Source organism: Protopterus annectens, chromosome 12.part0 (assembly GCF_019279795.1).
Source record: "Protopterus annectens isolate FY-2018-M chromosome 12.part0, PAN1.0, whole genome shotgun sequence".
Lineage (NCBI taxonomy): Eukaryota > Metazoa > Chordata > Ceratodontiformes > Protopteridae > Protopterus > Protopterus annectens.
Window position 1 is genome coordinate 1261435185 of NC_056746.1, and position 15319 is coordinate 1261450503.

A 15319-nucleotide genomic window follows, 5' to 3' on the forward strand; every position below is an offset into this window, starting at 1 on the left:
TTCTGACAAGTGCTGTAAGGCTTTTTAAACCCATCTGAACTACAACCACTTAAACAGATGGGCCCCTTTAACATCTCCCAACTGAGTCCGACTCTGTTCTGCATAGGTAATGGCCAAATACAATGGAAAAATTCAGGGTTATACGCTGCTCAGGGAAAGCACAAATGAAAAGGGGAAGGAGTCCAAGACAAATTTCACCAACACAGCAGCATCAGTGCTGGTAATAGGTTTGGTGCTCTTCACAATAATTTGTTACCAGAACAAGCTTAGGCCTCAGTGAAAACTATGGACTCACTGCAAAGGCAGACAACGTGATGAAATTATAGCTGATGAGGCAAGCAAGTAATGAGGCTGAAGAAAACAGGAACACCGACTATATAATCAAAACAAGTTCCAAGCAAATTTGAGCAAAGCGCATTCTAAAGGGTAACACTAACTATAATCTTGAAGTCTTGGTCCGCCTTTTCATTCTTCACAAGAAACAATTCTGCAGCAGTGGGCACTGCAAGAAGCCAGCAACTATCAGGGAACTAATTTTTTCTTAAAGTGTTGCACTACTGTCATGGAAGGTGGTAAAGGCAAATTTAATGAAACCTATACAACAATGGTAGCTCACAAATAACGGCTTGGAAATGAAAATGAGAACATGAACTGATGAAAGTAGCACGCTTTGATGGAATCAAACCAGCCTCCTGTTGAGATTTTCTCTGCTTTGCTTCGCACTGCAAAAATGAAGCACATCAAACAATGTAATTAAGCTTTAAACATATCTGAATAATATTTTCTAGTTGATAAAGACTGGAGCTATATCTTACTACATACTAGAGCTTAGTCTATTATCACAAAGCAGTCACCTTACTCTAATGCATCTGCAGCAGGGTTATTCTACACCAGTGTATGCAGCTGTACTCCTTAGCAATACACCGAGTGTCACCTTCGAGCTCAGAATGTCAAAGTGCAGCAAACCTACAACCCTTTTTTTAACTTCAGCAAGACTTTTCCCCCTGTACTAAACATGTGCAAATAATCTATTGGATTCTTTTTTGCTTCTTATTCTTGTAACCACTTAGCTGATGTGTGTTCACTTCTTTAGGTTGCTAAACCAATTTCACTAGTGAACAAATACTTCTCTTTCAGGATATGCTAATCCATTTACTAAAACAAAGCAAGCAATAAGGAACTCTAAATGGCATGGGTCTGGTATGTCCTAGCCCAACGATTATGTGAACCCCAGCTGTATGTGCTTTGTAAAATTCTTGTGTGATTATGCAGGTTTGATTTGCCAAATAATGTTTTCTGAAACCAAAATTGTCTAACACAATTTTAATTTTTTTTCCAATAAAACACAAACGTTTTTCACAAAAAAATAGTCTTTTCTGTTGTTTTATAATAAATTGAAAAATGAATTGACAGGACATTCATAAGAAACTACAGAATGTAGAACGGTATTAGTAAATTTAAATATGATTTTTTAATAGAATATTCTCTTTTTTATAAGTTCTTAAAACATTAAGAATGAATGCTTCAATGCATCAAATAAATACAAAGAAAGAGAAATGAAATACGCATTTTATACTTGTGAAGTTGCTTCTCACATTTTTTATAAGGCTGGCATATTTCTCATACGTTGGAATGTTTACCTTGTAACATACTTTGCATAACTTGTTACAGTACAATGCAACTTGAAGCTAAAGTTGGAAAAAAAATATATATATAAGGGGGACAAAAAAATTTCTATTTTAAAAGGAAAGACCTTTAAAATAGAATCTGTTTTTTAAAACCAGCATCAGTCATTTTCTTCTTTAAAAATCCCACCAGATACCCGATTTTGGTGCAATATCTTCCATTTCAATCCAATCCTTTATAAAGGACAGGTTGATTTGCCCTGATCTAAGGGGACCTCACCAGAAAATAAGGATTTTTAAGAATAGGCCAAATGAGGTCAGCTATTTCTGACAACTAAAAATCAGTGGGTCTATAAATGCATTCACTCTGCAGTCATTTACTGGGGAAATGAAACTGCCCTGTAGCAGGGTTGATAAGGCTGGCGATGTATGACATATGAGACGGAGTCAAAATCTCATTTTCATTTTGAAGAGACGCTTTTGCAGTTGTGGAAACTGTCTGTAACCGTGCCTGAAATGTGCTTGTGGAGGGCAGTGTTTCTAGGTTGCACTGCATTTCTGTAATTTCAGGATAAAGGCTTTGGCTGGACAAAACTGTGTTGGAGGTAAACACAGGTGGTTTGCTGGATGTGTGCTGTAATTCAATTGTAGCTGGCTGTTTCTTTTGGATGACAGGGGAAAAGGAACGAGCTGATCCTTCGTCTCTGAAGTTTTCAGTCCACATTTCATGTTTAAAGAAATTTTTGCTCGCTTGCTCTTGAGCATGCTTTGCATGCTTCAGTTCAGTGGCTGAGGGGCTTTTATCTTTAAGAACCTGGGGACAGTAGGCAGCTGAAGAAATACCTTCTGTTGTAGAGTTTTCAGACCACCGTTTAGGTGACAGTGACCTTTCATAGGTTTTGGCATCATGGTTCTCACTTTGTAAAAGGCTGAAACTTGGTGACCTGGGTCTTTCAGAAGAAGGGCTTGGGGAAAGCAATAATGAACTCCACTGCTGCTGCTGCTGCTCTTCCAAATTAGGCTTCCAGTAGGTCTGTAAAAGTTCATTTTTCTGACCAGTTACTGATACTATCTGCCGGGCCTCTACTGCCATTTCAGACTGCAATTTAAGTGCTGTGGCACGTAATGAATGGTTACTGTAAATTGTTGGCAGTCTAGATTCTTTGCAAATTGTTGGCAGCAAATTACTTAGAAAGTTTATGCCCATGCGTTCACTGGTATACCATGTAGGAACTTTATCTAATACCTCTTGAGTCTGGCGTCGTGGATGACAAAAGAGAGACTGAGCATTTGGGGGTAATTTGGAGATGTACTTCAGGTAGCTGGCTAATGGGCAAAGAGGATCTCCTGGTTGTTCAAACATAAAGCCATTTGCTTCTTTTGTGGTATCAAGAGTCTGATTTTCACTGTGTTCATTTGGTGCCATTGCTAAGTATCTTGTGCCATTTTCAGTCTGCTTTACTTCAAAGGATGATGGTTTGAAAGACTGGATGCTTTCATTTCCACAGTGGGCCAAATGTAGCTGAATTTCCAACCAAACTTTCCTGACAAGGCTTACTGCAGTATTAGGACTTAAAACTGGTGAGCGTCTCAGGAACTGTAGTTCAGCCATTGATAAAGGGGGGTGATGTAAACCTTTTTCTTTTTCTTCCCGGCGGATTCGTTTTACAACTCCTGTGGAAACATTATTTATTGTTGTAAAACAAGTATCATTCATTTGATTTACCAGTCTCATTAAAAGGATCATTAACATTTCTGACATGTCTGAAGACTAAAAAAAATATGCCCTCATGCTCATTAATAGAGCAGTTTCAGACTGCACTGAAGACATTCTACAAGTTGATGTTAGCCACTGATGCACCTAATTAAATGTCAACGCTGCATACTCATCAGTCCAGTCAAAAACACAATAACCAACTACTGACTGTTATACTCCAGTTACATTTATTTTTGCTAGCTGTTTCTCTGGGTATGAATTACTGGACGTCACTTACTAGAACAATGAAAGTGGCATCTGCAGGTCATTAAAAATTTCCAGCAGGTACCTTCACTTAATTGACAGCTGGAAATTATAGGAATCTTTTTACTACTTTTTGTAACAATACACATTTTAGTTGAGCATTTTATGCTCCTTGCTCAAACAAAAATCCTATTTTCAGTGCTACTTCTGCAAATAACTTCATTTCACTTTCAGGTTAGAAACATTTTTGTGCAACAGCAGAGCAGTTCATGATTTAGATAGGTATTACTGTTCCAAAACCATAAGTGCGTCACATCAGTTGTTGGCTTCAGCATTATTTAATGGCTATTTACTCTGACAAATTAAGTTCTGTATTTACCTCCCAGGTGCATTTTTTTTATAAGTAAATATCACGAGTGCTTCAAGAATATACCTCTTAATCCCCAAAGAAGAGAATCAGGGACAAAGCCACTAAAAATCAACCGTATCAGACATCTAGCTAAAATGAGGGATCTAATTAGAATAAATTATGCATATCCAAAAATGAGGTAATAACTGTTTCCTGTGTGAGGTCTCTCCAACGTTAAGTTTTACTTTTATTTTATTACAGCGTCAGACAAGTCCTTGCATGTCACGACAACTATTAACCTTAACACTCAGAAGTAGGAACTATTGTAATGTGGTCCATACCACATATATCTGACAATGACAGAACCTTGTCCCCCAAAAATAGCATGAAATATTCAGATGAGACAGAAGCTTTAAAGGGTCAGGTACTGTGCTCACACCTGCCAAAACTAACAGACTGCTTTAGTGCATACTGTTCAGCTACTACAAAACTGCCAGATAATTCTAATTTTGTTACCAAGTAATTAACTGCATAAAGGATTCATTAATACATTGTATACACCCCATAACTCTGTATTTCTCTGGATGAAAACCTAAGCACTGTTCAGATTAAGAGATGATATAGTGATTGGGTACCAAACTCCTTTCAACAAAAGGAACGCATATGGATTTGCGCAAAGTAAAAGCAAATTATTTGAACAGATAAACTTTCTGGAAAGCACTCAACCTTATGGACACTTGCAAATATCTCCTCTGTAGAGTAAGGTGGAACTTGGATCTTCTCTAAGTATTTAATCTAATCTAATCACATTCATACCTTTAAAACATATCACAAACTTCTGTCCCTTCCCTTGTAACAATCTCATATTAAACATAATCTGGTCTCTACTTTACACCTTAGAACCCTTAGGTAAGGCAATACACTAATTTAATAACACCTTAATTCAAACAGGCAAGGTTAAAACAATAAAACTTTTTTTTGCAGAACATATTCCCACATCAACCGCTGAAAGCAAAAAGAAAAAATACTGTTATGCCAAAAAATGACTCTTCCTGGAAGCAATACTGCTTAACCAAAGATACAAACATTAAAAGAATATGAACAGGTAAGACAAATAGGTGTTAGCAATTAATAAGAAAAACAAAATATATTAAACAAATCCGAGCAAGCATTTCCTTTTAGGCTCTTCAGGAATGTAGTATCTAAGCTATTTCAGACACCTAGGATTTCTGAACTTGTAAATAACTATTTCACAACTATTTTTCTCAGTGAACAACTCCTCAGCAAAAAATCTTTTCTATAATGATCTCTGACATATAGCCAACAAGTATGTACTCCCAAATTATCAAAACAAACTAATGCACAGCATCCCATCAGATTGCATTCCACCAAAGTTTTTGATACCTAGGTTACAGAAATAGATATTGAGTGAGCTCCATCAAATAATCAGATTGAATTTCAAGTCACATCTTGCTTACTTTCTTATCCCCATGTGCTATGGAGAGGTGGCCATGCTTTGGCTTTTCTGAGCCTGACTTACTTGCTGCCTTGCAATGGCTACACAGATTGACAGTGAGAGACAGACAAAGACAACGCTTGGCTGTGCATGGCATGAGCGACTGCCTTGATGCCATGAGCTGAAATGGCTAAGGCAGACAGCTTGCCATAGCATTCAATACACAAAATAAATAGCATTGCCCTACACAAAATCAATCTCAACTAAAAGATTTAAAACCTCTCTCAACTGTTGTGAATTTCACAGAAAGTCGTGATTTTTGCCATCTAGGATGTCCAAAACAGGCGGTATAGCCAGAGGCCTGTGCTGAGGTAGCAAGAGAAATTCCCTAAGCCTTTTCTTGGAATCTGAATAATCTTGGCCTTCCCAGTGGAAGTGTTCCCTTAAGGTATGCAAAGTTTCCCCAAATGAGTAATCCTCTGGGGGGGGATACAGAAGGAATGGACTCCTCTGCATCAGAGTCTTCAAAAGGGGAGTAAGAATGTTCCTGATCATCGGAGTGCTCTGAAAAAATGGAGCCCTGATCAGAGGAGGGGGATTCTTCCTCCACTCTGGGCCTTTTGTCCGGTGGGGGTTGAGAACCCCTGATAAGAGTAATTAAATCCTCAGCCATTTTAAGCATCTGTTTTTTAGGCATGGGGCCTGGAGATGGGCCCTGTGTAGCTTGTCTCTTAGAATGCATGGCTGCTTTAGACTTAGTGAAAGCCTTGATGGAAAAAGAAGAGGAAGGTCTGAAGACACCTTGAGTGGAGGTAGACTTGTCCACATTTTGAGGTTCAACGCCAAGAGTGGCTTCGGTATCTGTAGTCGGGGTGTGGGCCGAGGAGCCTGCGACCTCGGGCACAGGAGACACCGCCAATGAAATGTCGTCGGTAGTCAGGGGCTGCGTAGGTGCCTCGCTGAGAACCGGACCACATGTAGCCGGCTTTGGCGTGGTGTCGGTAGAGGCCGCGGACCTCGTGTGCCGGTTCTTATCTTTGCGTTTTTTAGACAAAATTGGAGTCAGAGTATCCGACGACATAATGTAGTTAAGTGTTTTTCCAAAATAATGCTGGGCGAACTCCGCCCGACGCTTAATGGTGCGTTTGTTGAATGTAGCACAAAAGCGACAGACCGAGACGTCGTGGTCTGGGCCTAAAGAAGGTATACAGAGGGAATGGAAATCCTTATGCGGTATTTGCTTCCCACATGAAATACAATTATTAACTTTGTCTGACATCGGTCTGAGGCAAGAAAAGTTTCAACGGGTACTTAGCTTTCAAGAAGACTTCGGTTTCAAAATTTTCGTAATTTCAGGAGCTGGCCGACCGGCACTTGCGAACTGCTTCTGCTTTGGGCACCGCTCGGCAAGAAAGACTGAAGAAAATGGCGTCGGCTGGTTCTTTTATACCCCCTGTCGCACTGACGTCAGGGAAGAAGCGACAACAACCGACGCCGGACCTAGACTTTGGAATTCGGCCGAGGACCCGCCTGACGGCAGGAGAACCCATCTGTTATGACTGCAGCTGTATGCACGATGAACATCTTTGTGGTTTTCTGGCATATCACTGAGGACTGAGCTAATTAAATAATGGCAGACAGATGAGTTTCAGGCTTTATATCCTTCAGAAAATGCATGTCAATACACAAACTATTGCTCTAGAAACTCAAATTTACAAGAGCATGTTTTAAAATCTGTCCCTATTTTGGGGCCTCTATACCCCCATTATTATTGCTTCGTCTCTGACTACTGCATGAAGAGGTTGAGAGGTATGCTTTAAAAATACAAGCAAACTGGTCTGGAGATGCAATTGCTACAGAGACCACCAAGTAGCTGTGGGAGGAAAAAAAATAAAATAGCTGCCTCTAGAAGTGGATGAGCCAAGCTGTTAGAGGTTCTCATTTCTCAACTAGTGTAGAGAAGGGCGAGACTACTGCTGATGTATGGTGCTGGGTCTTTCTCAACTTGTGGGCAAGCAACAGAACTGGTGACTGAATTGGGACTATCAACATGAAAAGCAGGATGCTGGAACAGTCCACTGATCTGCACTTTAACTTGAACGTCCTGACCAAATTTGTACACTTCAGAGCCTTTTTCAGCACACTGGTTGTGAATGCCAGCTGTGTATTTACCAGGTCTGTTTGTACTACAGTTAATTCATGTGCATGCATCTGATACCAGGATGGGATTTATCCAGCTCCTTTGAGCCTTTTTTAGACAATGTCACCATGAGAAAACTTCAAACAAAAACAAAAAAACCCAAAACAAAACAAAAAAACAATAAAAAAAAACAAAACAAACCAACCCCCCACCCCAAAAAAAAAAAACCTCAAAGGAACCTTAAGGTGTTAACAGCTCAATGCTAGGAGCCTAAACAAGAAACTCCACAAAAACAAGGTTACCCTAGCTACCAAATAGGTGGCAATCCACTGAGCACAGAAGAAGTTATCAGGGACCTGGGGACCCAGGTTGATAGTAGTCTGTCATTCGACACCCATGTAGCTAAAGTAGCTAGGAAGACCTTCTACATTGCCCACCTTATCATGAAGGGATTCTCATCTAGATCAAGGGAGGTCATAGTCTCCCTATACTCATCACTCATCAGACCAATGATTGAGTACAATGCCCCATTCGGAATGTATCTGACCCGACACTTGCAGCAGCTGGAGAGGCCACAAAAGTTCCTCACCAAAAGGATAAAGGGTCTCAAACATCTGTCCTATGCTGCCCGACTGAAAGAACTCCAGCTTTATTCAGTCGCTTACAGCTTGCTCAGAGGTGACCTTTGCCTAACATACAAGGCCATGTCAAACCCAGATTTGATGAATATGCTGCACCTCAAAAAATCTAGATCCGTCAGAGCCACAAGGGCGGGAGACTTAAACCTCGACACGGCTATTAATAGGACGTGCTGGAGGGATAGATTCATCACCCAAAGACTCCCTATGCTGTGGAATAAAATCCCGGTATATGTGAGGCAGAGCACCTCGCTGGCCTTGTTCAAGAGAAATCTTGACCAATGGATGGGAGATCACAGATATACCCCAGGGATTACCTCAGTGTCACTGCTCGACAGAGGAACAGCAAAATAATGGGTATAGTTCCCCATACTAAAGGGGTGGCGTAAGCCACAAAACTATGGGCTAGGCTTGTAAATGCCCTCGGGCAGATAGCCTAGTATGAACCTATGAACCCTATAAGATCTCCTCACTCTAAAGAATGTGGACATATCTGTTGTTACCAAGAATAGGTTTAACACCTCAGAGAGTACTCTAGCAGTGTGAGGCTACAGTGCCTTCCAGACATTTAGACCAACAGCAGCATAAATGGGCTAAAGGTGGAGGTGTCTCAATCTAGGATGGCAACAAATAAAAAATCCAGCTTGTTTAAATGTGATGATGTCCTGGAGTTCATCCATGTCATAATCTCCATAGACAAGATTCCTTACTACGTTCTGGCCAGCTACAAGGCACCCTCTATGACTCACAAAGCTCACAATTCTTACCTAGACTGACTAGAGGCACTCACCATCCAAACAAATACCCTATTCATTTGGGAGACTAACTACCCTTCTCTGGACTGGGAAGTGTAAATAAGAAGTTATGTACCTACCATAACGTTCCATGTTAGTTGTCTTCTCTCGCCTTCTTTCTTGCTGGATGGGTTCGGAGCCGATCCTCGGCTCCGACTCTGCCACTTACTAAAGCTCGAGAGCTAATTTTACCAGCTCGAGGCAACCCTATATCCCATGATGCAAGGCGAAGACTACCCAGATCTCGTTTGGTAGCTAAGGAAATTATGCAATACATTCCTCCAACTGGAGAGGAGGAGGAAGAGGTAATAATAGTAATAATAATAATAATAATAATAATAATCCCCCGAAAAAGATCAACCTAATCTAGTGACACTAGAAAGCTGATTAGTTGGAAAAATTGGATTAAGCCTCTTAAGGGAAGAGGCACAATCTTCTCGGTCTGCCCAGGCTAGGGGGATGGTGGGTGGGACGCAAGAAAGAAGGCGAGAGAAGACAACTAACATGGAACGTTATTGGTAGGTACATAACTTCTTAATGTTAAGTTGTCAATCTTGCCTTCATTCTTGCTGGATGGGGCCGCGTCCCTAGCACCTTTATCCTGGGTGGCTCAATGGAACAGACTCTTGAGAAAGGTGGAACCAAAATTCGCTCTGTCTCTGGAGGCCAAGTCTAATTTGTAATGTGAAACAAAGGTATGAGGAGAGGCCCATGTGGCTGCTGCACAAATAGTGTCTATTGGAAGTCTAGCCTGAAAAGCTGTAGATGTAGCTAGAGCTCTGGTAGAATGGGCTTTTGGCCTAGAAATCAACTCTTTACCTCTGAGCTGATAAATGCAAGTAATCACAGAAGACAGCCATCTAGATAGAGTTACCTTGGATACTGGCAGGCCTTTCCTGTTCTCTGCATAGGATAAAAACAGTTGATCAGATTTCCTAAAATGTTTGGTTCTGTCCAGATATCTGAGTTGGCGGTGAACATCAAGATAATGTAGTTTTTGTTCCGCTCTATTAGAATAATTTGGGAAAAAAACTGGAAGATCAATGGATTGATTTAAGTTCGTCTGCGATGCCACTTTGGGTAAGAAAGACGGATTAGTCCTTAGAGAAACTCTGTCTTTGTGGAAGATTAAGTAGGGAGGACGAATGCAGAGGGCATGAAGCTCAGATACTCTCCTGGCAGAAGTAATGGCGACTAGAAAGAGTGTCTTCCAAGAAAGAAATTTCAATGAACAGGCAGCCGCAGGTTCGAAAGGGGGAAGAATCAAGGATGTTAAAATTAAATTTAGATCCCACTGTGGTGAGGGGTCTCTAATCGGAGGTTTAAGTAAAAAATACCTCTAAGGAATGCCTTGCAAAGTTTATGTGACATAATGTTGTGGTCCAACAAGCCTATATGAAAATTTGAAATGGCTGCCAGCTGAACTTTTACTGTGGAGGAAGAAGATCCTGAATGAAAAATCTCGCTAGGAAGTCCAAGACCGAATGAATCGGAGCAGTATGGGGTCTATATTCCTAGCTTTTGCCCAGAAGGAGAAAGCGTTGCCATTTACTAGTGTAAATCCTTCTGGTGGAAGATTTAAGGCAAGCTACTATGATATCCCTGACGGGATTAGAAATCATAGGAAGCCTGGCTAGGGATGGAAGCGGAGCAACCAAGCAGTGAGGTTGAGAGAAGGTATGGATTGGTGCAGCTGCCCCGACTGGTGGGTCAGAAGATCTGGAACCGGGTCCAGATGCCATGGCTGTACCAAAAGATAACGATGTAGGAACGGAAACCATATCTGTCGAGGCCAATAAGGGGCAATGAGAATCAACTTGGCTCTCAAGGCGGTTGCTTTCTGAATTACTTGTGGTATCAGAGGAAAGGGAGGAAAGGCATAAAGAAGTCCCCGGGGCCAATCTTGGGTTAGAGCGTCTCTGGGGGGATGGCCTGGAAGGTGGAAGAGAGAGAAGAAGTAGGGGCATTTGCTGTTTTGAGGTGTAGCAAAAAGGTCGCAGCAAGGAAGGCCCCACTTCTGAAAAATCTCTTCCATCACAGATTGTTTGAGAGACCACTCGTGAGGCATGAGAATAGCTCTGCTCAACCTGTCCGCTATGATGTTGGATTTCCCAGGGATATGCGTTGCTATCAGAAACCGCTGAGAAGAGATTGCCCACTGCCAAAGTCTGAGAGCCTCTCGACACAGTGGATAGGACTTGGTTCCGCCCTGCTTGTTGATATACCACACTACGGACATATTGTCCGTTTGGACTGCAATAGTTCCCAGAAGAGAGTCGTTGAGGGCTTGCAACGTTAAAAGCACTGCTCTCATCTCCAGGACATTTATGTGCAGGTGGCATTCGAAAGGTTGCCAAGTGCCATGGACCATCCTGCCCTGATAATGCCCCCCCCCCCCCGATCAGGGAGGCGTCCGATGTAACCGTGGCGACCGGGGCGGGAGGAACAAAGGGTCTGCCCTGATGGACTTGAGGGGACGATACCCACCAGGTCAGATGCCTTTTGCAAATTGGAGTTATTATGATCCTGTGATGCATGGGAAGTTGTTGAAAGGACCATTGGGCGAACAGCATCCATTGTAGAAGACGCATGTAAAAGCGGGCAAGGGGAAGAAGTGTTATGGCGGCCGCCATAAGACCCAATACTTTCAGAGCAAATCTGGCCTGAATTTTGTTGCTGAGAAGAATCACATGGACGTGATTTTGAATGTCCAAGATCCTTAGGTCTGTTAACTTTGCTGAAAGTTGTACAGTGTCCAATTTGGCGCCTATAAAAGTAATAGATTGACAAGGCAGATTTTTCGAAATTTATAGAAATCCCTAGCCCTCTGCAAATGTGAATGTGTAATCTTTGGCTTGGAGAAGTTGATGCCTGGTGGTGGCAGTGAGGAGCCAGTCGTCTAGATAAGGAAATACCTGGAATCCTTGACGTCTCAGGTGAGCCGTAACCGCTGCCATACATTTGGTGAACACTCTGGGGGCTGTAGTGAGTCCAAATGGCAGGGCTCTGAATTGGAAGTGACTGGTCCCCAGCCGAAAGCGGAGAAACCTTCTGGAGCGCCTGTGAATTTTTATGTGATAGTACGCATCCTGAAGATTTACCGAGCACATCCAATTGTCCTTGCCCAGAAAGGGTAGAATGGACTGAAGCGTGACCATCCAGAATCTTGTTTTCTTTACAAACTTGTTTAGTTTGCCGAGATCTAATATTGGTCTCCAGTCCCCTGTCTTTTTTGGTACTAAAAAGAACCTTGAGTAGATACCGGATCCTATTTGGTCTGCTGGGACTGGCTGGATGGCTCTTTTTGCTAGCAGTTTTGAAATCTCTGGTACTGCTAGTTCCCTTAGACCGGGTGGAACGTCTGGAAGGGTTCCCTTTTGCTGAACTGGGGTTTGAATAAAGGGAATTTTGTAACCCTCGGATATGATCGACTGTACCCATTTGTCTTGAGAAAGGGAAAGCCAGGCTTTTGGGTACAGTGATAATCTTCCCCCGACTGCCTCCGAAGGTGGACAATCGGGCAACATCTCAGGGATGCTGGAAAGGTTTATCAGAGAGAGGCTCCCTGCTACCCTGATTCTGCGGACCCCCTCTGCCTCTAGGGCGGCGTCTGTTGTTGTTACCCCCTCTGCTTCTGGGGGTAAACTGACCTCGTGCGTCCGGCGTGACTTCTTGACATTTGCGGAACCACATTTTCCCTCCCTTCTGACCTTTTGGGTAAGGTCTTGAAGGGGTGGAGAAACGGACTCCTACGGCAGAAAGAGTCTTGCCATCTTGTTCGCATCTAGTCAAGGTGTCTTTCACTTGAGGTCCGAACAAAGTCGAGCCATCAAAGGGAGAGTTTGTGAAGGACGCCTTGAAGGGATCTGCAAAATTACAAAGCCGCATCCAGGATTGACGCCTTAAAGCCACTCCTGTGCCTGCGGCCCTACTCGCTCCATCGGCTGTATATAAAATGAGCCGCATGGAGGAGTTACCAATGAAGTTTAGGATTCCTAGCTGTGAGTTAATTTTATCCTGGGACCCAGCAGCTGACGGATCCTGTAAAACTTCTCCCAACTCTTTAAGAACATCTCTTTGAAGGCGGGTGAAGTGACACAAGTAGTTCAGCGATCGCATGGCAAAGGTCGCTGAAGAAAAAACCCACTTGCCGTACCTATCCATAGTCCTAGAATCCTTGGTAGGAGGATGGACAGGTACTGAAGGATCAGCTAGTTCCTTCTTGGTGGCTGCAGCCACCACCATGGCATCAACCGGGACACCTTTTGTCAAATATTGCCTATCAGGTGGGGCCGTAATGAATTTAGAAGGCCTCCGAGGAATGGGTTCCACCGAATCCGGGGCCATCCACGCCTTCCGAGCCACCACATCCATAAGAGGGTCGAAAGGCGGAGACACCCAGGAGGTGGAGGGTTGAGACCCGAACGCCTCCAGGTTTACTGACTCGTCCTCGGAAAGATTAAGGGAAGGCCAGTTCCCCCTCTGCTTAAGGAGTTCAAGGATGTCTGAGAAAGAGACATCCTCAGAGGGGGACCTTGGGGATCCCTCCGACTCATCCAAGTCAGTATTGGATGTAATAGACTCGGGGGAGTCTAGATGTTTCCTCTTACATGTCCTCTTACGCGGAGGTTCACCTGACGGGTCAGGAGAAGCCTCGGAAGAGGAAGATATTACCAATGGGGAAACCTGAGGCGTTGGATCTCTGGGTCCGGGAGCAAGAGAGTGGGAAGAGACGTCAGCAGGCACTGTAGTGGGAGGAGCTGATGGAACTGACTGTTGACCACACCCAGGGGCTAGTACACTCCTCATCACCTCGAAGGCTCCCCCGTCAGAGAGGCCAGAAGGCTCCCTCTCCGAAGAGATAGGAACTCCAGGCCGCACCGACAGGGACGGCTCCGAGGCCGATGTCGGGGCTGAGCTCACCAGCGCCGAAGCTCCGAGAGGGAGAACGGGGTCGGACAAGGGTCCGATGCCACTCGCCCCCTCGGAGCCGACGAGAGAGAACAGACGCCCGGATCCCTCCAATGAAGGTCTCAAGGAGGAAATCGGAGCAGAGGACGACGGAGCCGAAAGGGGGGGTGGTATCGGCTCCGAAGTCACAACAGTCACGGCTCCGAGGAGCTACGGCTCCGAGCTCTGTAAGAGAGTCGAAGGAGGAATGTTAGGTGGATGTGTGATAGCTACCGTCTGTTGAGACGGGCTATGGAGCATTTGGGCCAATGCCTGAGACTTTAATAGTCTACTCACCACTCTCTCAAGGTCGTGATCGGACAGCCTGGATGACCGAGAAGAACGGTTCCGATGGCTCCGCTCCGAGAGCAGGGGTGATCTCGGAGCCGAACGTATCGACTCCAATGAAGGGGATCGTGATCTCTTTTTTGAGATAGGTGGAGCCGAAGATACGTCGGCTCCAGCCGGAGCCGACACTGAGTGCCCAGATTTAGCAGCATCGGCGCCGGATGGAGCCGATACTGTAACTCCTAATATAGAAGGATCGGCTCCGGCCGGAGCCGATCTCGACACTGAAGGAGAACCAGTAGCTGATGGCTTAGGACTTGAAGCCAAAGGCTTAACTGGTTTCGAGGGCTTCCCCGGAGCCGACTTAGTAGGCGAGCTCTCAGGCTTTAATAAGCCCCTCAATATTAATTTATTTCTGCGCTCCTGCAGGACTCTTGGGCTGAAGGCATGACAGATAGCACAAGAGTCCTGCAGGTGCAGAGGTCCCAGGCAGTAAACACAAGAAGTGTGACCGTCTGTCAGAGACATCTTCTGACAGCACGAGTCACACTTCTTGAAGCCTGAGACCTTTGTGTCCTTCGACATAGCTGTGTCGAGGAAACACTAAGTAACAAAAGGAAACACAGACACACACACAATAAAACACCCAATCCAATAATAAAAAATTTAAACAGGAATACAAACACACTCAAACACCACACAGAATCCCTGACAGAAAAAATTAGGAAAGGAGGAGGCTTAAGGCCTAACTTAGGGGAAGGGATAAATAACTACAAAAATAGGGAATACTAACGGGAATAGGGTTAAATTAATCGTTAAAAGTTTACACAACAACAAAGGTGACTAAAACTAAAGGGATGAGACTCAAAGTCTGAATTTGAAGAAACTTACCTGGAGCTGGTAAAAAAAAGCACCTCGCAAGCGAAAGCGGCAAATGAGATCTGGGTAGTCTTCGCCTTGCATCATGGGATATAGGGTTGCCTCGAGCTGGTAAAATTAGCTCTCGAGCTTTAGTAAGTGGCCGAATCGGAGCCAAGGATCGGCTCCGAACCCATCCAGCAAGAATGAAGGCGAGATTGACAACTTAACATCTACCTCTAACTCACAGGCACAATCCTC

The 15319-nt window shown here is 43.8% G+C and overlaps 1 protein-coding gene across 2 annotated transcripts in view; it reads right to left on the reverse strand.

The window, feature by feature from the left end:
* Window positions 1-1308: 1308 nt before the first annotated feature.
* Window positions 1309-15319, reverse strand: part of NCOA6 (nuclear receptor coactivator 6) — a 1393760-nt gene continuing 1379749 nt past the window's right edge. For both annotated transcript variants that reach the window (XM_044090286.1, XM_044090285.1), the window contains one exon: window positions 1309-3299. In XM_044090286.1, the coding sequence (XP_043946221.1) occupies window positions 1999-3299 (1301 nt within the window). In that variant the 3' untranslated portion in view covers window positions 1309-1998. The remainder of the gene's footprint in view (window positions 3300-15319) is intronic.